At 47.6% G+C, this 24,059-nt stretch overlaps 1 protein-coding gene across 4 annotated transcripts; it reads left to right on the forward strand.

The window, feature by feature from the left end:
- Nucleotides 1–4,188: 4,188 nt before the first annotated feature.
- ARF3 (ARF GTPase 3) lies at nucleotides 4,189–23,638 on the forward strand. 4 transcript variants are annotated; one of them, XM_072765398.1, is made up of 7 exons: nucleotides 4,282–4,438; nucleotides 4,836–4,941; nucleotides 5,678–5,720; nucleotides 18,384–18,624; nucleotides 19,445–19,555; nucleotides 19,796–19,920; nucleotides 20,694–23,638. In XM_072765398.1, the coding sequence occupies exons 4-7, from the start codon at nucleotides 18,477–18,479 to the stop codon at nucleotides 20,853–20,855; spliced, it is 546 nt and encodes a 181-aa protein (XP_072621499.1). In that variant the 5' UTR covers nucleotides 4,282–4,438; nucleotides 4,836–4,941; nucleotides 5,678–5,720; nucleotides 18,384–18,476; the 3' UTR covers nucleotides 20,856–23,638. The 4 variants fall into 4 exon arrangements, with proteins under 4 accessions (XP_025856016.1, XP_072621498.1, XP_072621499.1 ...); XM_072765399.1 differs by lacking the exon at nucleotides 4,282–4,438 and adding an exon at nucleotides 4,668–4,723; XM_072765397.1 differs by lacking the exon at nucleotides 5,678–5,720 and having other exon boundaries at nucleotides 4,205–4,438.
- The last annotated feature ends 421 nt before the right edge of the window (nucleotides 23,639–24,059 follow it).

A 24,059-nucleotide genomic window follows, 5' to 3' on the forward strand; every position in this document is an offset into this window, starting at 1 on the left:
AGTGATTTTGTTGGCAACTTTCAATGTGAAAAACCAGAAGATACTTCTAGGTGTGAGGGGCTAGATATCCAAATATAGGCCCAATTTACTTTTTATGTGCCTCAACTCCAGATTTTACCTTGGTCCTTATCCTAGAACAAGGGTTGGCATTTTTTTTTTCCTGCAAAGGGATTGATAGGGAGTATATAGCTGACCCTTGAACAACATCAGGGGGTTGGGGTGCTTCCCTCCCCATACAGTCAAAAATCTGTGTATAACTTTCAACTTCTCTGGAACTTAACTACTTATAGCCTACTGTTGCCTAAAAGCCTTACTGATAATATGAACAGTCGATTAACACATAATCTGTATGCTATGTGTTTTATGTACTGTATTCTTACAATAAAATAAGCCAGGGAAAAGAAAATGTTATTATGAAAATCATAAGGTAAAATACATTTACAGTAGTGTACAGTATTTCCTTAAAAAATGTGCATATTAAGTGGACCTGCACAGTTCAAACCTGTGTTGTTCATGGGTCAACCGTAGTAGGCTTGTGGGTTTTGTTGCAACTACTCAACTCGGCCATGATTACTCAACTCTGTTTTTTTTTTAATGATTTATTTATTTATTCATGAGAGACACACACAGACTAAGAGAGAGAAGCAGAGACACAGGCAGAAGGAGAAGCAGGGTCCTCGCAGGGAGCCCGATGTGGGACTCGATCCCGGATTCTGGGATCACGATCCGAGCTGAAGGCAGGCGCCCAACCACTGAGCCACCCAGGCGTCCCTCAACTCTGTTGTTATAAATCAAAAATAGTCATAGACCACACATAGACGAATGGGTGTGACTATGTCCAAGAAGGCTCAATTCACAAAAATGGACTGCAGGTGAGATTAGGTTCTCTGGCTGTACTCTGTTGACCCCTGAACTATACCACATGGCCACCTCTGTTCTGGAGATTTCAAGTCCTGAAGGTATCTCAACATTAAGCCTGGACCTAAAAGAGCAGGTGTTTTTTTCTTTAGGACTCCAAGTCAGAGAACTCGGGAAGTAGATATAAGACTAATTGGAAATATATAGAAGAGATGCCAGGGGCACTTGGGTGGCTCAGTGGTTGAGCATTTACCTTTGGCTCAGGTCATGATCCCAGAGTCCTGGGATCGAGTTCCACATCAGGCTCCCTGCAAGGGAGCCTATGCCTATGTCTCCTTCTACCTATGTCTCTGCCTCTCTCTCTGTCTCTCATGAATAAATAAATAAAATCTTAAAAAAAAAAGCGAAGAGAGCAGATGCTAATGCTCAAAAAGGAAAAGTTTTGCTCTTGAAACCAGCAAAACCAGCATGTTTTCCTATTGAATTATTTGCATGTGTATTTTGTCCTTTCTTATTCAGAACTCTTTTGCATTTAATCTTAGTAAAATAATTCCTTCATCTTTTAGGAGATAACCAAAACTAAAGAAAACGGATTTTTAAAAATTACAATCTATTAATAGCCCAGTGTCTTTGAAAACAAACCATTATCATTCAATTCAGAAAAGGGATAGGCATGATACACTTAGAACTATACAAGTGATTGTTTGTAGAGTTGCAAGGTGCTGCCACTAACAGGTCATCTCCTTGGCCAGGGAACGTAGAAATGGTTGTTTCTATTTTTCTCGGTAATAGATATATCTGCTACCCAAAGTACCCTCAAAATCAGGTGATTTTGCTACTCAGGTAGCAAGGACATTTTGAGTAATGTTGGGTTAGGGCAGTACTATATGGGAAAATTTTATGTCCTGAATTTCCACTTGAGAATTCTGGGCTTGGAAATTTGATGGAAGCAGGAAGAAATATCATCTTTACTTAAGTCACTGACTGAGCCTGGGGTGTTATGGGGGTGGGAGGGCAGAGAAGGGATGCAGCTAGAACGGACATAGAATATGAGAAAGAATAACGATAAGGAACATCCAGAATAAGAATTTCTCACACTCAGAAAGAGGGGGGAGAATCTCCAATGGTATAATAGCAAGAATATTTCAGCTTTTTCCTGTTTCCTTCCTCTGTATTCCCTTTGGCTCTCTCTCTTTCTAGCTTTCTCTTTCGTCAGACACACTCTGTGGCAAACTTAAGCCCCAAACCACAACCTTGAGAAATTCCAAATGGATTTTGTCAGCAAGGCCAACACCCCCCCCACCTCCCCACCCCTGCTCCCGGCACACGCGCTGGGCTCAGACCCAGGCCTGGGGTCAGTGACGAGAGTGGGAGTGTGCAACCCACAGAGCGGGTGGCTACAATTTCAGCTTTTACTTAGCTCCACTGACAGCAGAGGGAGGGAGAAAGACTGATGAGGCCTCTTGGCCTCCATCAGCTCTGGATGAGCTCTTTTCCTTTAGCCTTTCAAGTGGTTGGGAAGTTGGGGAGTGGCAGTGACTGAATAATTGGCTACGCAGCACCCCTCCTATCTCTGCTCCTGTTTGCTCCGTGGGAAGCTCTCAGTGATGCTGTAGCAGACTCCAGACCCCACACAGGTGAAGGATAGAAAGCCTGGGAGATTCTCCAGTCCCATTCATCCAGTTATTTTATTTTATTTATTTGAGAGAGAGAGAGAGAGAGAGAGAGAGAGAAACTCCCTGAGCAGGGAGCCTGATGCAGGGCTCAATTCCAGACCCCTGGATATCACCACCAGAGCTGAAGGCAGATGCTTAACAGACTGAGCCATCCAGGCATTCCCCGTTCATCCATTCTGACTCAAATGCCATGGTACTTGCTGCTAACCCTATTAGGCTGTCACCATTTCCATCCTTGGTAACACCTAGGACCCAACCTCGAGAGGATCTGAAATTCAGGAATACTGAATTTCGACCTCCTGTAGAATCTTACCAGGCATGCTGGTATGGTTGGGGGTGCTAGTGAAGGTAGGAGTGCAAAGCATAATTTTAGTGGTCAAAGTGGGGTCAAGTGGGGCCATGACTTGGTGAAGTGAAAATTTTAGGAAAAGAAAGGGAAATAATCATGTGGAAGTATCACAGAGCCTGATCTAAGAATCTGCAATAGAACTGAAGGAGTCTCCTGCCATTTCCAACACAGAGCTTAACAGAGCAAAGACCCTTAATAGCAACAGCCCAGGACATATACGACTCTCTTTGCTATAAATATGCTTCTTGTTATTCAGCTCATTCCTCACCATCTTTAAATAGGGTCCTCTTGGCTTCACATTATATGGTCATGTTTATTCTCCACACTAAAATAAGAGAGAAAATAGACTGGGATAAGAGGAAGAGAGTGGTGAATATATACACCAGGGATTGGTGGGGACAAGGGACAGAGACACGGCGTGGCTATCCACTAGCCTAGTTCTTTCTGAAAGACCCAAGAAATAAGGCCAAGAAATCCAGAAAAGCAATAATTTTGGCTCAGGTCTTAGGGAAGAGCTACGTGTTCCCTTACACTGAGGACAGAGGCCACTTAAGGAATCTTCTTCTGTTCGCAGTATTACTAGTGCTCCTCTCCTATCACAGCAGACTGTTCCAAGGCAGCTTTGCAGGTCCGGATCAGGTGCCGAAATGGGTGCAAGGGAAGTGGGGGCGGGCAGGAGGGGAGAAACATGGGTGTGAAGTCTCTCACTTTCCTTGGGATAATAAATTCATAGTCAGCTAGGTACACTTCCTCAAACCACACCTCTTGAAGAGTAGGCTCCCACCGTTTGTCTTTCACTTTCCAACTTCCTAACTGGACCAGAGTCCAGCTGTTTCCTGCAGTGTCTTAAAGGCATTACTCTCTCTCCTCTTCTCCACGGAAAAGGAGCTCCTGATTCAGACCCTTGAGCAGCCTAGCCTTAGGTCGGGAGTGCGGAGGAGCAGCAGTGTGCAGCGAGGGCTCTCAGGGGGATGCAGCTGGCCACGGTTAAGAAATAAAAGATGTGGTCTGGAAGAAGAGGGTGGGCCACCACAAGGGCTGTTCACTCCGACCGGCTTCTGGCCTTGCCTCTCCGCCCAGCCCCCTTGCAGGGCGGCCAGCACGCAGCTCCAGTCCTTAAATTCCAGGCACGGCCCCGGGGCTCGGGATTCCCACCTCAGGCCCCACGGCCGCATCCCCACTTCCCGCCGCCTGCAGCCCCCACGTCGGCCCCCGCCCGGGCTCCGGCTCCGACACCCGGCTGCCTCTGCTGCAGCCGCTGCCATGGTGACGGCCCTCTCGCGAGAACTGCCGCTCGCCACCGCGCAGCTCTCGCGCGATCGGGGAGGTGGGAAGTATCCCGGTCTGGGGGTGGGGGTGCGCCGCACAGCTCCTGTCGCCGTCGCGGCTTCCGGTGCTAGGTGGAGGGAAGGAAGGAGGGAGCCGGGGAGCGCGGCCAGGGGAGCAGCCGTGCCGGAATCGGCCGGGGGGAGTCGGAGGGAACGGAACCAGCGCCGAGCGGAACCTGCGGGGGCGGAGGCGGCGGCTGCGGCGGCGGAGCTGGGAGCAGGAACAGGTGAGGGGCTGGGGAAAGGAAGGCGGGTCCCCGCGGAGGAGAGGCTCGGGGTGGGGGCCGAGGAGGCAGACCCCCGCCCCCCGGCCTGCCGGGCCCGAGGCGGCGTGGTGCTTCCCACCCGGGAGCTCGGGGAGGGGGTGCCGGGCCGGTCTCTCGCCTGCCCCCACATTTGAAGGACGCGGAGCTGGGGTGGGGGTGGGGGTGGGGGGCGCACACGAATGGGTGCTCTGCCTGGCAGGCCGGGGGCGACCCGGGCTGCAGTTAGGTTCCCCTCGCCTGTAGGAGGTGGGCTCCCGAGAGGGGTCGGGGTCGGGGTCGGGGTCGCGGTGGAGGAAAACAGTCCAGAGAGGTGGTGCGGGGGCGGTGATGACTCTTCTGTATCCTTTTCCTGTTAAAGGGCTAGAGAACGCCGCTTTTTCGCCCCCTCCCTCCTGCTCCACCTTAGTACTAGAAGACCAGAGCCTTGCTGCGGTGACACCCTGTACTCCCTTCGTGGGGCAGAAGTGCGTAAGGGGTTTAGGGATCAGTTGGCCGGGGGAAGCTAGTGGGCCACCCCCCACCCTCCACCCCCACCCCCAGGGGCGCTGTTCCCGTAGAGGTTGCGCTTTGGGTCTTGGGAACCGCACGTTGAGAAGAGGGCAGCAGGTGGGGAGCTGGAGGAGCAGCAGCAGCAGAAGGGGGTGGGGGGGGATCAGATCTCGCTGGGAGAGGAGCGGTGGTGCCTTCCTCCCCCAGGCAAAGCGGGGGCGGTCTCCCAGGAGGAGGGAGCAGCTTGTCGCTTGGCTTTTGAGTTTGTGTCTTCCAATCCGCTCTCTTTCTTTAGGAAGTACCAGGATTCCCGGAACAGAAAATGGAGCCATTGCTTTACACCAGTGTTTGAGGGAAGGAGGGGGAGGTGGAGTTCCCTTATTAAACCCGGCCGCTTGAATAGCAAAGTGGTAGCTCCCCTTTTTTGGGGGAGTTCCCTTCTTTCTGGGTTGCATTACTGCCTGTCTCCCTCTGGCCAGGCCAGGAGGAGTGTGGTATGTGGTCAGGAGTGAGAAGAAATAGTGAGGTCATCCAGTGGAGGGAGAAGCGTAACTCAAAACCTGCCTCTGATGCTGTTGGATTGGGTCACCCCTGGACTGTGGCATGAAAGTTTTATGAGTAGGAGATCTGCTGCAGGAGTCTGATTGCTTGGGTCAGTGCAACAGGACAGAATCTAGTCTCTGCATACTTTTCTCTCCTGTCCTTAATCAGGTGGTGACCATCTTTGCTGCCATTTTGTCTTGAGCTTCTTGGGGTAAGTGTCTCCACTAAATGTGACTGGAGTGGAGCATTGAATTGGTTGTTGCACATTAGGCCCGAGTTTGAATAACATGTCTCTGAAAGCTCATTTTAAGAAAGAAGCTGATCCAAGGAGGTCACCTTTTCCCGGAATGAATCACTGACCTTGGGTTTAGCTGGGCAGGGCCCCAGTGTATCACATATTTACATGCCTCCTGCCTCCCAGCATAGAATTACTACCTTGCATCGTCATAATTTTTACGTGTAGGTCTTGTCTTTCCAAAGAGATGAAACATTTTGATTGCAGGGATTGGATTTCATGATGTGTCTCCCACAGTGTCTCTGCAAACAGTAGGCACTCAGGATCAATAGAGGATGTGAATGGATAGAAGTCCACAAGCTTTCTGACTACAGTTTAAGGAAAGAAATGGGTTGGCTGTCAGGGAGAGTGCCTGGAGATAGCTGAGTGAGGGTACAGAGCCCCTTGGGCATTGTAATTAAGAAGTCTTGGTCTCTCCACCTTCCTGAGAGGTACAAAACAGGCACGGATAATGGAAACTAAGACCCAAAAAGAAAGGTATTACTAGAACACAAAGTCATTATTTATCTGAAATCCCAGATCTCCTGCTTCCCTATTGTGGGCAAAGGGGTCTCCATTAGACGTTAAGTCCTTCACAGTATTGTCAAAATTGGAATTCTGGAGATTACAGAGGAGAGAGCCAATGTATGTATGTGGTGCCTGGCACAGAAATGGTGCCAGGGTATGGTAGCTGCTATTATTAAACTGAATGCAAGTATAAAAGGAGGGGTGACGGCAGGCTGGAAAGAGTGGAAGTGAAGTCTCAAGTGCACAGAGGATCATATTGTGTGTGCTCATCTCTGCTGCTCTCTTTTCCACCGGAGTCATGATAAGAGGAAATGGACTCAGAGGATAGTGGGTGGGATCTGTTGCTTAGAAGGAGGAACTTCTTTAAAACCAGGTTTGTTAAAGCTGAGTAAATAACAGGGAAATTGTGGAATCTGCTTCCCCATAAACCTTTAGAAATGGATGCCAGGCAGCCCGAGACTCAAAGCATATCACTGTGTTTAGCTCTCCTCACCATTTTTGTTGCAGGTCAATTTAGAGGCAGTATGGTATGGTGTGGACCTTGGAATCAGACAAAATTGGGTTCAAATCCTTCCTCTAGGGGATCCCTGGGTGGCGCAGCGGTTTAGTGCCTGCCTTTGGCCCAGGGTGTGATCCTGGAGACCCGGGATCGAATCCCACGTCGGGCTCCCGGTGCATGGAGCCTGCTTCTCCCTCTGCCTGTGTCTCTGCCTCTCTCTCTCTCTCTCTGTGACTATAATACATAAATAAAAAAACAAATCCTTCCTCTACTAGTTGTACTAATTGTATACTAGTTGTATAACTTTGGTGAAATTACTTGTCCTTCCTTAGCTTCATTTTCCTCATCAGTAAAGAGCATGATAATGCCTACTTCATAGTACAGGCATGAGAATTAAATGAGATGATATATGTAAAGTACTTACTACAGTACAAAGCACATAGTAAGCCCCAAGTAAATGTTAGTTGCTATTAATAATCATCATCATAATAGTAATAATAACATGAACACTCAGGGCTGCCTTAAAAGAGAGGAGGTTGACAAAAGAATAACTTGCTGCCTGTGTAGAGGGACAATTGTTCCCATGACTTTCTTTGCTGGTCGTAGGCTTATGAGCAATGAAATCTTTTTTCAGCACAGCTTCACAGAGGCAGCTCCTGCTGCCTGAGTGGGAGGTGAAGCGGGAGCGAGGCAGGGGCCCTGAACCATCAACTTGGATGCAGGGTGAGGATGTGGGGGCTCAAGAAGAGTGTTCATGTTAGAAAAAATCAGCATTATTGAGGTAACAGTTGACTCTGTTATACAAGAGCACTCTTATTGACCCGGGTCAGGGATTTAGATTCCTGGGTCCCTTTATTTTAGGTCTCAATCAGTATTTCAGCATCCTCCATTTCCTAGGCCACTCTTCTCATTTAGTCATAGCTCCTTTAAATGTCTGCCTCTGAGTATGCTTCAGAATGTACTGTATAAAGGTCTGGAGTTGTGATATCTGTATAATTCTCTCTGCTAGACCTTTTCAATATCTGTTGAAATAAGTAGAGTGCTAGTAAAGCTTTTTGATAATAAAAAAACATGGGGAGCATTTGGAAGTTCCACAGATGTTTGAAGGCTCATGTTATAGACTAGGAAGGAAAGAGCTGAGGTAGGGATTCTATGAACATTTTAGAGCTTTGCATTGGACTTCTACAAAGGACCTGCTGTGCCATATGGACCAGAAGGGACATGGCTCAGGATTTCATGGATCCATCATTATCACCCATATTCCTGAAGAAAGGTGAGATGATTGGGTATAGCAGATCTCATTGTACCTTTTAGCTCTTCCATTACTGTTGAGAGCCTAGTATAACCCTTCCTTTATGAACTTTTGCATTAGAGCGTCAGACACGGATGTTTAGACTTCAGCATGATTTAGGATATAGGAGAACGTTTGCTCTCTGTTGCAGTGATTTTTGACCCCCTCCTCCTCTTCCTCCTCCTCCTCTTCTTCTTTTTTTTTAAGATTTTATTTATTTATTCATGAGAGACACACAGAGAGGCAGAGGGAGAAGCAGGCTTCTCGCAGGGAGCCTGACATGGGACTCGATCCCAGGACTCGAGGATCATGCCCTGAGCTGAAGGCAGACATCAACCACTGAGCCACCCAGTCATCCCTGCTCGTCTTTTGTTAAAAGCAATTAAATGTTACTTATATAAAATCTTATTTGAAGTCTAATAATACATTAAATGGATAAAAATGGAGCTGTTCTGGTGGTGGTGTATAGGGGAGGAGCATAATGAGTGCGTTTCATATGGTCCCCCCTTCCACCCTCACCCAAGCCTTTGAATCTGATCCAAGGAACTGAACCATAGGGTTCTGAAAACAGCAACCATTTCTCGAGTTTGTCAGGCATAGGAAAAGGATCAGGGATCACCTATAGAATACTGTCTTCCTCAACCCCCGAAATGTTTTGCGACCATCAGTAGAACCATACTCCTCAAAAACAAGCATGTTAGTCACTAATTATAGAGTAGCCATGGTGCTGGGGATGTGAAACATGAATAAGGTATGGTCCCTCCTGACAAGGGTCTTAGAGTTTAGTGAAGTACTCCTCCAGCTTTTTGTCATCATGGCATACACAGGAAATAGTAATGGACAGACAGTACTTACAACCTGAGGATGACTGGCCCTTGGGCTCCAGCTGCCTTAAGCCCTGCCTAGCCATCCAGTACGTCAGACTCATAATGTGTTAAAGTTACAGCTCTGGAAAGCAAAACAGACAAATGTGAATAAAACATTCCATGGTAACTCCTAGAGTAGGAGAGCATTTCAGGTACTAAGGGATCACAGATAACTCTTATTCCATAGGCTAGGTAGTTCCCTGTTTTCTGTACCCTTAGACTGCTCTGTAATGGTGGGCTTTGTCTACACAGTAGCTTCCTGTGTCATCTGTTCACCAGCAGCTCCTTTTTTTTTAAGATTTTATTTATTTATTCATGAGAGACATAGAGAAAGGCAGAGACACAAGCAGAGGGAGAAGCAGGCTCCCTGCAAGGAGCCCGATGCCGGGATCACACCCTGAGCTGAAGACAGACGCTCAACTGCTGTGCCACCCAGGTGTCCCAGCAGCTCCATTTTGACCTGTGAAGTGGGACCAAATTGGGGCAAAGGTTTATTAGGGCTTTAGGCTACTTGTGGAATTTTAGTGATTTTGTAATTAAGAAAGTGTAGTGTTGGGGTACATGTGTGGCTCAAGTCAGTTAAGTGTCTGCCTTTGGCTCAGGTCATGATCCTGGGGTCCTGAGATTGAGCCCTGTGTTGGGCTCCATGCTCAGCGAGGAGCCTGCCTCTCCCTCTCCCTCTCCCTCTGCCCCCCGCTTGCTCTTTCTCTTGCTCTGTTCTCTGTCAAATAAGTAAATAAAATCTTTAAAAAAAAAAAAAAAAAGCATAGTGTTCTGAATATCCAAGCCTGTAGATGTAGGCATTGGAGCAACCATGGGATATTAGGAGATGGAATAGTTGTAAGCTGGTCAGATTCTACGATAGGGCAAGCTGAAAGCTTTGGTTAGAGGACAGTGCTGTGGAATGTTCCAAAGAAACAAATGAGTCTAGTTTTTATCTTGTCACTTTTTTATCTGGCCATGTATTCTGAAACAGACCTGATTCTCTGTTCTGACTCACTTGTTGGTTGGTCATGGAAAAGCCAGGCTCTTCCCAGGTGTGTTTAGGTCTCTAATCAGACAAGGCAAGTTAGGATCTTTCTTTGCTTAATAATGTGGCCTTCTTGGAGGTTCTTCTGTACTGGAGTCCTCTTGTCAGACTAGAAGGGAAACTGGCTTAATGATTCTGGCCTGAGCCTAAACACTGTTATAATTGAGTTAAGTGGAACCTAATCTTAGATATATTTTAATTTGTAAGAATATCATCATTGATTGCCTAGTAGGTATCTTTCAGACCTTTTTTTTTTTTTTAAGATTTTATTTAAGAGAGAGCACAGGAGTGGCATAAGGAGGCAATGGGAGCAGAGGGAGAGGAAAGGGAAAAGAATCTCAAACAGACTCCACACTGAGCGCAGAACCACAGCAGAGCTCAGTCTCACAACCTTGAGATCATGACCCAGAGATCATGACCTGAGCTGAAAACGAGAGTCGGACTTAGCCGACTGAGCCACCCAGGCGTCCTTTCAGGCCTTTTTATTTTATTTTATTTTATTTTTCTTTCAGGCCTTTTTAATTTTATATTTATTTTTAAAAGATTTTATTTATTTGAGAGAGAGCATGAGCAGAGGAGAGAGGCAGAAGGAGAGGGAGAAGTAGACTCCCCACTGAGCTGGTGGGACCTGAGCTGAAAGGCAGCTGCTTAACAGACCTAGCCTCAGGCCTTATTTTAATTTGCCCTTTCTTTCTTTCTTTCTTTCTTTCTTTCTTTCTTTCTTTCTTTCTTTCTTTCTTTCTCTCTCTCTTTCTTTCTTTCTTTCTTTCTTTCTTTCTTCTTTCTTTTCTTTCTTTCTTTCTTTCTTTCTTTCTTTCTTTCTTTCTTTCTTTCTTTCTTTCTTTCACTTTTATTTATTTATTCATGATAGGAGAGAGAGAGAGAGAGGCAGAGACCCAGGCAGAGGGAGAAGTGATGTGGGACTCGATCCCAGGACTCCAGGATCTCGCCCCTGGGCCAAAGGCAGGCGCTAAGCTAAACCACTGAGCCACCCAGGGATCCCCTAATTTGCCCTTTCTACAGCCTTTGACCTGCCTGCCTTTTTTTTTTTAAGATTTTATTTATGTATTCATGAGAGACACAGAGAGAGAGAGGCAGAGACCCAGGCAGAGGGAGAAGCAGGCTCCATGCAGGGAGCCCGATGTGGCACTGATCTGGGGACTCTGGGATCACACCCTGAGCCAAAGGCAGACACTCAACCACTGAGCCACCCAGGTGTCCCCTCCTGCCTTTTTTAAAAATGTTTTTTCCTCATTGGTGTCTGTGATGTCTTACTGTCTTGATGTCCTTTCAGCCCCTCTGGTTGCTTCTTACTCTCTTTCCTGGCCTCTGTTTTTGCCCACTGCTTTAAATGTCCACCTACCCCAAGTTTCTGCTTTTGGTCTTTCTCTGATCCCACTGTAGGCATTATCCCTAGATATATCAGTGAGAGTTGTACCATCAGTTGCAAAAGATAGAAAACACATCTGTGACTTAAATGACAAATAGATTTATCTTTTTTAAAAAAGATTTTATTTATTTATTCATGAGAGACAGAGAGAGAGAGAGAGAGAGAGGCAGAGACCTAGGCAGAGGGAGAAGCAGGCTCCATGCAGGGAGCCTGAAACGGGACTCGATCCCAGAACTCCCGGATCACACCCTGAGCTGAACGCAGGTGCTCAACTGCTGAGCCAGCCAGGTGTCCCAGACAAATAGATTTATTAAAGCATATAGCTTGAAGTCTAGGTAAAATAAGTCTGACACCAAAGGACAAAAACTATGATTCCACGTATATGAAGCACATAGAATAGTCAAATTCATAGAGACATACGTAGAATGATGGTTGCCAGGTGCTGGAGGTAGGGGAAATGCAGTTATAGGTTAACAGTTACAGAATTTCAGTTTGGGAAGATTAAAAAGTTCTGGAGATGGATGGTGGTGATGGTTACACAACAGTGTGAATGTACTTTTCTTTTTTATTTATTTTTAAAATATTTATTTATTTATTTCGAGAGAGCGGAAGAGAGGCAGAGACACAGCAGAGGGAGAAGCAGGCTCCATGCAGGAAGCCCGATGCGGGACTCGATCCCAGGTCTCCAGGATCACACCCCAGGCTGCAGGCGGTGCTAAACCACTGCGCCACCAGGGCTGCCCAGTGTGAATGTACTTAATGCCACTGAACTGTGCACTTAAAAATGGTCAAAACGGTGAATTGTGTTATGTATATTCCCCTGTACACACACACACACACACACACACACACACACACACACACAGAAATCTAGAGCTAGAACACTTGTTTTTTAATCCACCATCTCTACATTATTAAGGACCCAAACTTTCTTCATTTTTCTGCTCTGACCTCCTAGAGCTCTTAGGTTTGTCTCTTCATGTTCTCAGAATTACTCCAGCGTCTCATTCTTTGACATTAACATCGAAAGGCTGGATAAGAGAATGTTACTATATGTCTTTTTTTTTTTTTTTTTAAGATTGAAGAAAACTTTCTCAGATACTCCCAGCAGACATTCTCCATATCTTATTGACTAGAATTAGTACATGACCACTCGTGACTCGGTCACTGGCAAGGGAAATGGGATGCCTACATCCCTTAGGCTGCAGTTTTCGTACCATAGGACTGGGAAAGGGTATCTTTATACCCCCGACCCCAGCATCTGGACAGATTAAGGGTTCTGTTAGAAGAAAGAAGGGGAAGAATGGCTCTTTGGGTAGATAGCCAGTAACTGCTCTCATCCTAGATCTTGGTTTCTCTTATGGCTTCAGTTACTGTCTCTGCAGATGATTTCCACATATCTAGCCCAGACTTTATTCTGAGCTTCATACCCTAGCATCTCAAAATCAAAGTTAAATCTAAAAACAAATATCTTCAATCTCAGTTCTGTTCCTCTTGTATTTCTTGGCTGAAGAAATGCCACTAGATCACGCAGGCCAGACCTGGGAATCATGTTTGACTCTTGGACTCTTCCTTCCTATATTTAATCAGTTGTCAAATCGTGTGTATTTTACTATTTTGATGTTTCAAACCTGACTTTTCCTTTTTATTGCCACCTCTAGTTAAGAACTTTAGATTTCTTAGCTGTATTACTGTAGCTCCCATATGATCTCTCTACCTCAAGTCTTTTCCACCTTTTAATTTACCCTACATGACTGCCAGAATGATTTATTTGTTTATTTATTTATTCATCAGAGACACCGAGAGAGAGAGAGAGAGAGAGAGAGAGAGAGAGAGAGAGATAGGCAAAGGGAGAAGCAAGTTTCCTGTGGGGAGCCCCATGTGGGACTCCATCCCAGGACCCTGGGATCGTGCCCTGAGCTGAAGGCAGATGCTCAACCACTGAGCCACCCAGGTAAAGAAGGTCCTTCTAAAGCACATACTTGATCACGTTACTCAGTATGGCCTTTAAGGCCCTTCATGATCTAGTCCCTGCTTATCCCTCATGTGTTGTCATTTCCTTTTACTCACTGTGTGGCATTCAAATACGCTGACTCCCAGAAGCACTGGGCTTTGGCTAGTGAAAAGTGCTGTCTCTGACTCAGGTCTTTATGCTTTTGACACTCTGTTCCCTCTCCCTGACTCTCTCTTTATTGTTTGATTACTTCCTCCTCTTCCTTTGCAAGTCACTCAGGGGTGATCTGAGAATCCTGTGCGGGAATTGCCCTTTAGACCTCAGTTTTTTTTTTTTTTTTTTTTTTTTAAGATTTTATTCATTTATTCATGAGAGACACATAGAGGCAGAGACACAGAGGGAGAAGCAGGCTCCTCGCAGGGAGCCCAATGGGGGACTCAATCCCTGGATGCAGGAGCATGCCCTAAGCCTGCCCTGAGCCGAAGGCAGACGCTCAACCCCTGAGCCACCCAGGTGTCCCTTGCCCTTAAGTCTTGATTAACTACACCAGCTTTCTGTCCCTGTAATACTAGGTGCTTATCCCACCCTTACCCTTGCACTGTTTTGTAATTCTCTCCTTGCTAGTCTCTTTGCCTCCCATTGACTGAGTGTCATGAAGACAGAAGTTGTCTTCCTCTTTGTATCCCTAGTTCTTTATACCCAATAAGTGCTTAGTGAATGGATGGAAGCTGACATCAGAAGCTATTTCTTGGCTATGGGAAATCTCTGAGTCCAGCAGAAGTCATTGAGATACTTATCTAGGAGTTTGTGTGCTTGTGATTACAGTGCTCTTGAGACAAAAACTTGGAAAGTTTATAGAGGTCACAAGCCAGCTGTGCTAAGGAAACTAAATACAGGCAGACCCTGCTTTTGTTTCCCTAGATTTTATTGGTCTGCTCCATTGGCTGTGCTAAAAATAGCATCTCTATTAGTGATAACTCAATGTGAAAATTATCTGGGAACAAAGCTGCTTTTAGTGCACCCTGCCTAGCAGCAGAGGGTTTGGGAGACCCTGGTCTTCCTTTCCCTAGACCCATGCAGCCTGAAGAGGAGGAGGTGGTCCGATCAGAAGTGTCTCCTCAGAGGTAGGTGTCCTAGAATGCAAGCCTGAGTCAGCCACCAGAGTCAGGTGTGGGGAGTTGTGTGTGGCAGACTGAGCTGTGACTCTCAGAATCACTTGGAGTGAGGCAGGCATTTTCCTACAATACACACAAGTCAGGATGGCTGAGCAGTCAGTTATAGCAACAGCCTGCCTCTCCTGGGGGGGTGGGAGGATGGGCGGTAGTAAGTAGTCCTCAGCAAGGATATCCTCAGATGAAGCTTAAATCGGGCAGTGTGCTCCTGCAGGGTTCCACACAGATTGTACTGGAACACACTTAAAGAGCTTTACTTGTTATTTGTACCACTGATAACAAAGTTTATGACTGTAAAATAGGATATTGAGATATACTTGTTTAATAATAGGGATATTGTTGCTGTCCATTTTTCATCCTAAGCCACTCACCTTCAGTTTTAACTGCTGATTCCTGGTTTTTAACAGCCCATGGAACCCTGGCATTTTGCCCTGTCGACACAGGAGTGCCATCTGTGGTAAAAGAGAGTAACTATAGGCTGTACGGTTCATAGGGAAACAATCCAGGGTTTATGTATTTTTTGCCATTCTGCTTCCCAGAGCTTTTTCTAGGAATACATTATGGGTGAAAGTGAAAATCAGCTATATAGCCCAAGATTTGTGTTCATGGCACAAAGCTGAAAGTTGCTACCATCCTCCAGGTAGATGCAGCATGTTCTCTGGTAATAGGGGCAGAGAAAGCCAGGACAAGAAAACCAACACCCACTTTGGAATGCTCATCTGAGTCCAGCTCCTGATTATATTAGAGGAGTCACAGTGTGCACTAATTTCAAGGTGCTGTGCTGCCCCAAGAGGACATGCAGTGACTACATGGACATTTCATCATTTATCCATCAGCCCCATTGTATATTAAACGGCAAGAGAAAATTCCACCGATTTTAGTCTTCTAGTTATTTGACGGTGTTTCCAAACCAGTCTTGGGGCCAGATATGGTGTGGGAAATGGCCAAGAATTGACAGGATATCTAAGAAACCATCTGTGCATTACACAGAGCTACCAAGTAGTGCTAGAGTAGAAGAAATGATAAAAGGTTATCCTCAGAGACTTAAATCAGCCCGTGTGCTTGGTTGAACTCCTATAGTGGGCTTGTCACTGGGAGTGGGGACAGATCCAAAATAAATAAAAGGCATAGTCCTTGCCCATGGAAAATACAGTTAAACTGGAGAGACAGTAAATGTACAGACATCTAAAACAGGCAAAAAGCTCCACAAGGTAGTAAGTGCCACATGAGTAGTTCGAATAATTCAGGGGCATGCCAGTAAATTAAGTGTAACACTGGGATCAGCTTTTTTTTTTTTTTTTTTTTTTTGGATCAGCTTTTGAACCAAGACGTTAGCATGCTAGGTTGGCAAAGAAGCAAACTAAAGGACAGTGTATGCGTGTTTTGGGATGAGGGGTATTTTTCAGCCACTGCTGTACTCACGGTTGGTGATCCTTTAATCAGCAATCACTTCATTCATGAAGGACAACCAGGTAAACGTGTGATATAAATTCATTCCAGAACCTGGGCCAAAGACTTAAAGCAAAGTATCATTTGGAGCTGGAGAAGAGGAGACCTGACTAGGAAACAAGATAAAGACTAGGAAGACTTGGGAAAGGTTTAAATTTCTGGCGGAGAAGGTAGCAGAACCAGAAGTCTGATTACTACGGATTGTCAGGGTTGATGGAATTTGATCTTAGTAGCTGGGCAGATGTCCCTTCCTGCCTAGGGATCCTCCGGGACCTGTCTGCCTGGGTGGGTTGACGCAGGATGGGCAGGGAGGATGGCTAGTGGGCGACTTGGCTCAATTTGAGCCCTAAGGTTGAGCCAGGTCCTCTCCCTGGGGTGTGAGCCCTCTGGGTCAGGGGCAGGGCTCATCTGAGGAGCCTACCAGGAGCACCACGCCTGGCTCATTAGTGGATGTCTGGGAAGGCCTTTGAAGATGAAACACTCCATAAGCACTCATTGTTTCTGTTTTTTGGACAAACTAGTACTTTGGTCTCCAGGGGCTGTCGATCTGGCTCCTTTGTACTAGTCTGGAATTTGCTGCAAACTGAGGAGAGTAGGAAACAAACAAAACTGAAATATTTTTTGAGAAAACAGCTAAACTCCCACTAAACCTCCATGCTTTAGCTTGTAAATCTGATTCCTCCCCATCCACCTTTCACATTCTTGGGTTTGGATGCACTCTGTCTTGACCTGTTCCTTCGCCTGCTGGTTTTTTTTTTGGTTTTTTTTTTTGGGTGGGGGGGTGTTCTTCTGCTTCCCAGACTATATAGAGGATGCCAGCAGCTGGCATATGGTGATTGCTGAATAAGCTGCCCGCTGACACATGTCTCCTGCAGGCACAGAGAGCTGGCTGGCATGGGTGATTCTTAACCCCTATTTCATTGTCTCAGAGGTGCATTTCTGTGGCTGTCCTATGCCATCAATAAGGGAGGGAAGAAGAGAGGGAATGAATGACTCTAGGATTCCGTCTTTTGGAGGCAATGGGTGGTAAGAAGTTAGGGATTTTATACTTTTCTAATGCTTCTTACTGCTGTCTTCATTTTCTTAGCAGATAGTTAAGATCCTAGTAGGCGCCAGGCATAAGTCTAAGTGAGCTGCTTAGTAAGGTCAGTATCAGACCCTGGGAGTTTTAGTTATTCAGCTGCTACGTACCAGGCGCTACACAAGGTACCGGAAACATGGCAGTGAACAAAATAGATAAGGAGCTGACATTGTAGTGGGAGGAAATCAGTACAGTGAGAAACAAATGTGCAGGGTGTCCGACGGTGAGAAATGCTATGAAGAAAAATGAAGTGGGGTAAATGGGGTAAAGAGCAACATGCGTGTATTAGATGTGGTTGTGGAAGGCCTCTTTGATAAGGTGACATTCACGTGATACCTGAAGGAAGTAAGGGACTACTCCATGAAGGTTATCTGAGAGAGGGGCGTTCAGGGCAGAGCCAATAGCAAGTACAAAAGCTTTGAGGCAGGAAAGTGTTGGGGAATTGAAGTAGGATAAGGTAAGGGGAGAATAGTAGAGAAACAGGAATGTGAATCATGCAGAACCTTGTAAGCCACGGTATGGCATGGGTTTTACTGAAAGGGAGATAGGAAGCCAAGAGAGGGTTTTGAACCGAGAGGCAGCATGACCTGATTTTGGTTTTAAAAGCAGTCAGGCTGCTATGTGGAGGATAGACCGAAGGGGGTTAGGGAGGAGGCAGAGAATGAGGTGACTGCCTCATTGCAGGTAGAGAATGTGGAGAAGCTGTCCTTAGATGGGCCACGGCAAGCCTAGGAATGAGGGATAACCTAGGTGCCCCGTTGTATGACTAGGGCACACCTCCAGCTTATTTCTTCCTGATGGATTTTGGATCCATCCAAAATGGATGGAGTGCAGAAGGGAGGTGGAATTGGAGAAATATAGAAGAAGTAGGGGAGTCTCTTGATTTGAACATGGACCTTGGGAACCTGGCAAGCCTGAATCTTGTTAGGAGTCACGAAGAGCCACTCCTCATTCCACTCCCTCCTTTCCCAGCCTTTCCAGGAGTCTCAGGGTAAGGTTGGGAGAGGGAGGGGTACTCATGGTTTTACAAGGCCTTGTGCAGTATGAGGGGACTGCCGAAGCCATCTAATTCAATCCACTCCATTTATAGGGACAGATAGGGACAGTGGAATAACTCGTCCAAAGTCACACAGGTACATTATGGCAGAGCAGGTGTCCTGAATGTTCACTGCTCTGTTTCTGCTCCCAAAGACTCAGGATGTGTCTGAGTGGGACATGATCTTTATAGTGCCCTCAGGCTCTCAGTATGTAATGAACTCCAGCTATGACTTTGGCAAATCCCATTTACACGAAATCCTGACTAGCAGATGGTGGTAATGAGTTTATGTTTCTTTGCCTAGGATCAAGTTCTCCACACCCGGGACCAGGCCAAAACCAGACTGCCACTGCCCCCACTTGAGCCCTCCTATCCTCAGAAAGTGGTTGCTGTGATCATGGGTAATATCTTTGGAAACCTTCTGAAAAGCCTGATTGGGAAGAAGGAGATGCGCATCCTGATGGTGGGCCTGGATGCTGCAGGAAAGACCACCATCCTGTATAAGCTGAAACTGGGGGAGATCGTTACCACCATCCCTACCATTGGTAAGGGCACAGCTTAGATGTCCGCTTTCACGCCGACTGCTGGGCCAGGCAAAGGACCTATTCCTAGATCCCCCACCTGGCCACCAGGCAAGTCCATGCAACTTGAGGGGATTCAGGGAAGGATGGTTATTTAGCTTATTAGCAGGTGCTGGGGCTGCCGTTTGCCCACCTACTTGGGCCTTCTCTGATGCGGGAACTTCCGCAGCCTGGCACTGAACAGTTGCCCTCAGGCACTGAGCTGGTTTGTTCTCTGTGTTGTTTGGAAAGCGGGTGAAAGGCTTTGATGTTCCTGCCAGAGGCCAGGAGTTGTTTCAGTTTAGATCCTCAGTGGCCCTGATCCTGGTTAAAACCTGCCTGTGGGAGGGAGAACATTTGGGGCTCCAGATCATCATTGTCCACTGGTTCTGCATTTAGTCTGCCACTTAGTCTGGCTCCAGGACTAAGCTCGCTTTTTCTCCACTGTGTTTCCTAGGCCCTACTTCTTAGCGGCAGCAGACTGCTGCTGAGGTACAGGAATGGGACTGAGTCATTTCTTTGCAGGAGGGAGAGGCAGAGAATGAGCGGAGAAGGTTAGCTCATCTTACCAAGGGGGTTGAGAACCTTCTGACTGGCCCTCCTCATTCGTTTCCACTCTTTATCTAAGGTTTTCTTTTTGGCCTTTAGACTATTAGGCCAGGGAATACCAGGCCTGAGAAAGCCTTAGCTTTCTTTCCTATGCTAGACTCAGAGCCAGGCTGGGGGAGACAGAAACAAACCAGTGGAGTATTGTTTGCAGGCCTAGTGTTTGAGGCCAAGTGGCCATTGTCTGTTTTTTCCAAAGGGTTCAACGTGGAGACAGTGGAATACAAGAATATCAGCTTCACAGTTTGGGATGTGGGTGGCCAGGACAAGATTCGACCTCTCTGGAGACACTACTTCCAGAACACCCAAGGTATGGCATATGAATCGCCCAGCTTGACATGGGTTGGTTGGGTGTGAGCAGGTGGTGTGGCTGTCTTCTTCAGTTGTGGGCAGTCTTTGCCCTGCAGCTCCTAGAGGTGGGAGAAAAGGAGGAAAGGGAGGAAAGGGAGCAAATATTTGGGGAGTATATGGCAGGTGTTGTCTTTCAGTGGGGGCTATGAGAGGGGGAGTTCAGCTGCTGTCTTATGCACCCCATGCTCTGCCTCCCTAGGGTTGATATTTGTGGTCGACAGCAATGATCGGGAGCGAGTAAATGAGGCCCGGGAGGAGCTGATGAGGATGCTGGCAGAGGATGAGCTCCGGGATGCAGTGCTCCTTGTCTTTGCAAACAAACAGGTGAGACTTCTCCTCACCCATGGATTTGAGAGAGGTCAGCCTGGCCGTGGAAATCATAGGTGTTGGGGCTCATTGTAGGGGGGAAGCCCTGTGACTGTGTTATCAATTTTTTTTTAAAGATTTTATTTATTCATGAGAGACACAGAGAGGCAGAGACACAGGCAGAAGGAGAAGGAAAAGCAGGCTCCACGCAGGGAGCCCGATGTGGGACTCGATCCCAGGACCCCAAGATCATGCCCTGGGCCGAAGGCAGGCGCTAAACCCCTGAGCCACCTGGGCGTCCCTTTGTTCTCAATTTTGGAACGATGGGAAGTATGATTAGCTGGTTCCTTGATGGGAAGTATGATTAGCTGGCTCCTTTATGCTCCTCCTCCTGTCCCCCTGCCCCGCTTTAATTAGTGACATTTCTGTCCTCCGGGATTGGTGTGGTAAATACCCCAAACTCATTCCTTCGTTCTCCCCTGTTGTCTGCTCTAGTGGAACTGCCCTCACTCCTACAGTCAGACCTGATTCTGTGCCCAGTCAGAATCACCTCTTCACTTCCCTACCAACCCTATATTTGGTTTGCGATTCTCCAGTGGAATGACCCTTAGCAACTTGGGTCTCTAGCTCTAGGATAAAGAAATCCAAAGCAACTCTTTACAACCTTGTTTGGGTTCCTACAGTGAAGGAAGAGGAGAGGGTGCTGGGACACATCTCTTTGGTAGATGGGTGCTGTAGAAGCTTTTGAAAGATCCTGAGCCTCCTTTTTGTGTGTCTCCTTCGTGCTCCAGGATTTGCCTAATGCTATGAACGCTGCTGAGATCACAGACAAGTTGGGCCTGCATTCCCTGCGTCACCGCAACTGGTACATTCAGGCCACCTGTGCCACCAGCGGGGACGGGCTGTACGAAGGCCTGGACTGGCTGGCCAATCAGCTCAAAAACAAGAAGTGAGAGCCAGGCAGCCCTTTCCGACCACCCCACCCACCCCTGACATACCTACTGTCTCCCTGCCCCAGCCCTGCCCCAACCTTGCCCCTTCCTTCCCATTGCCAGTGTGGCCAGGGCCCTGGGTATCATGTCCGCATGCCCAACAAGAGCCTTGCCTCTCCTGCTTCCCCTCTGCTCCCCTGTCCATGACCAGTCCCCAGTTGCTGTTCTGATGATGAATCATTCCAATTTATCGGATTTAAAACAAAAAACAAGGTTGTTATGGTTTCATGGGTGACCCCCCCCCCTCACCCTCTGGGGTTTGGGAGGTGGGGTGGGGTATTCTCTCCGTTCGCTTCATTTGGCTCTGGTTGCTGTGCTCTTGGCATCTCAGTCCCTTCTCTTTCCCCACAGGTCCCTCTCCCACTCCCCGTCTTCCTTTCCTTTGTCACTCTCTCCCTGTTCTACATGGAAATTGCACGGGCCTCTCTGTGTGTGCGTGCATGTGTGCGCGTGTATATACATGTATAGAGAGATATATATGCGGGGGCCAGGGAGAAGGGTGGGGGTGGAGTGCAGCTGGGCTGGGGCCAGGTCACTGCCCACTCCAGCCTCCTATCTGCTCCTCCCGCGTTGGTGAGATAAAGGGAAGAAGATAGAGGGAAGGCTGCCCCAGTCTTGCACTGGTTCCTCTCCTCGCTGCAGGTAGGTTTTTCTGGATGATAGGAAGGATGACGGATTTTCCACCACCATCTTCCTTGTGCCCCTCTCTCCACCCCATTCAGGGCAGGGGGTGGTGTTTATCTCTAGATGACTGTTCCTGAGGAGATGCCATTTTGCCCTGCCTCGTTAGTGGGAGGGAGAGAAGAGCCCACTCACTCTTACCGGCCCAGTGTTCAGCTGATCCTCCTCCTTAGATCTGTTCCTCAGGAGCTTGTGATGAAGGTGGGGAGAGCAAGACCATGGGGGTATGTTTGGGATCCAGAGCACTGGGGGATGGGCCTCAGGACTTCCATCCTCATCCTCTTGTGTTGTTAGGAGAAGGTGAGGCATGGGTCAGTCTATCCCCGCTTTCCCATACTCCTCCTTGTCTTCTGATCTCGAGGACTGGGTGGTTCATCTGTCCTTTGTCAGAAGTTTCCCCACCCTAGTAGTCCTGCTGGCCTGACCAGGGCTGGCTGGGTGGTTACATGGGGAGCAAGGGGAGTGGGGGTGACATAGCAGACCTCAGTTTCAATTCCCTTATTCTCCACTTCTCTCTTTTTCTAGTCCAGGATGTGCTGAAGGCTGAAAATTTTCTATTCTGTTTCTAGACCCTCAGACTATCCTGCTGTCCCTCCCCACTCCGTCCCAACAGTTTTCCCCTGCCCGTCTCACCCACTTCCCATAAATCAATTTGAGGGTTGGAGTGGAGGAAATTGAACTCTGAAGTAGTTGTTGGTGCTGGTGGGATGCAGTGGTCTTCAGGGTCCTCCCACCATTATTATGTAGTTGTTCAGAAGCTGCTGCTACTGCGTCTCCCTGTTTACAGGGAGCACTTGTCCCTGAGGTCCTGGCCCGGGTCCTGACTTTGCGGTTTCTGTGAAGCCGTGGCTTTTCGGTGGGCTCCTGTGTGTGCTGGCTGCGCCCTGAGCTCCAAAACGGCCGCCCATAACCTTTCTGCTAAGATCAGGGCCTAGGCTCCCCACAGCATGGCTGAGGGACCCCTTCCCAGAAGGACTGTCCCAAGCCCCACCCCAAGGGGCCAGGCTTCCTGCCACTCTTGTCTACAACAAGCAGATCAGTACCCCCACCCTACCCCAGGTTGAACTGTGAAAGAGAGGTTCCAGGGGTGTCTCCCTCAGTGCCAGTTCCTTAGTGATGTACTATTTACACAAGATGCAGTGGGAGTGTGCAGGTCTCCTGACCTCTAGGCCTGTGTGTGTGTGTGTGTGTGTGTGTGTGTGTGTGTGTGTGGCAGGGGTGAGGGGAGAGGTGTGCTGGAGCTTCTGTTTCATTTTAACATGTATTTACTCCCCTGACCCCACATTTGCTTCCCTCCACTGCTTTCGTTTGCCTCTGCCTGTTTCCTCATTTTTTTGCTTCTGCTCCTGTTGCCTCCCTTTCCTGAACCCTCTCCTTTGCCTTCTTAGCTCATTCACTGCTGTTGCTTGTCTCCCCTTTTCTTGTTTCCTTCTTACTTAGGGATTCCCCACACTCGGTTTTTGCAGTAGCTGAGGATTTTGCCTTTTCTCCTGCCTCCCAGTCTGACCCTCCCTAGTCAGATGGCAGTCCCAATTAGGTTTTCTTATTTTAGGCCCACCCCTACCTTGTTTTGGGGGGCTCCAGAGACCAGGGGGCCTGCGGTGTTAGGAAGCAGTCTTGGAGGTTGCCTTGGTGCTGCTCAAGGATCCATCCAGCAGGGGGCAGTAAGTGATGTTGGTAGTATCCCTGGCTGCTAGGCCCTTGGCAGGGGTGGTTCTTTCTACATTCCCATTCACCTGAAAGCTCTTTTTGGATTGGGTTTCTCATTCCATTGTTGCCTGCTCCCTCCCACACTCTCCTCTGGTAGATTTAATTTTACGCTTTCCTTTGTTACAGCCCTTTTCTTCCCCCTCTAGAGATTCCCCTCTGCCCCTCTCCCCTCCAGAGTTTGTTTTGTGGTGTTACAGTGGTAACTGCAGTTCTGAACTGGTTTTTCTCTTCTTTTTGTTCTCCTCTGGAATGTAGACTGTACATGTTTAATAACTCACCTTCTCTCTCCTTGCTCAAAATGTGGGATACGCGATGACTGTGACCCTGGTTGGAAATTAAACTTGTTTTATGCAGCTTTGGAGCAGACCTTCATCTTTGATGTGCAGCAGCCATGGGACAGTATTTTAATGGTGAGGGTACTTCTGTCTCTGGTCCCTCTCTCTAGACTGCTCCTTCTCTCAGCAGAGGGGTGAAGGGTACACTTGACAGAGGGAGAGGGAGGCTATGGAGAAACTTAGGATTACCTCTACACTGCTTACTGCTTTCCATCATACTCTGGAGGGGAGCCTAAGTGAATTGGGCACCAGAGTGTAAGGGCATCGTGGCTTCGCTTTTAGTTGTAAAGGATTTCATCCTCCACTTAGCCTTATGTATCACCTGTTGGTAGGCATTAGAGACTTTAGTGACTAGAGGGCCCTGAATGTGGAGTGACCCATACTCCCTCCATCCTCAGATCTCCCCAGCCCTGTGCAGTCAGGTGCTTCATCTGTAGAT

The sequence above is a fragment of the Vulpes vulpes genome, chromosome 8 (genome assembly GCF_048418805.1).
Source record: "Vulpes vulpes isolate BD-2025 chromosome 8, VulVul3, whole genome shotgun sequence".
Classification (NCBI taxonomy): domain Eukaryota; kingdom Metazoa; phylum Chordata; class Mammalia; order Carnivora; family Canidae; genus Vulpes; species Vulpes vulpes.

What these genes read in the sequence shown, in the direction of transcription:
- ARF3 (XM_026000231.2), top strand. Translation starts at nt 18,477, where the DNA reads ATGGGTAATATCTTTGGAAACCTTCTGAAAAGCCTGATTGGGAAGAAG. An exon ending in CTACTTCCAGAACACCCAAG is followed by an intron (nt 19,556 to 19,795) that starts GTATGGCATATG and finishes CTGCCTCCCTAG; the next exon opens with GGTTGATATTTGTGGTCGAC. An exon ending in TTGTCTTTGCAAACAAACAG is followed by an intron (nt 19,921 to 20,693) that starts GTGAGACTTCTC and finishes TTCGTGCTCCAG; the next exon opens with GATTTGCCTAATGCTATGAA.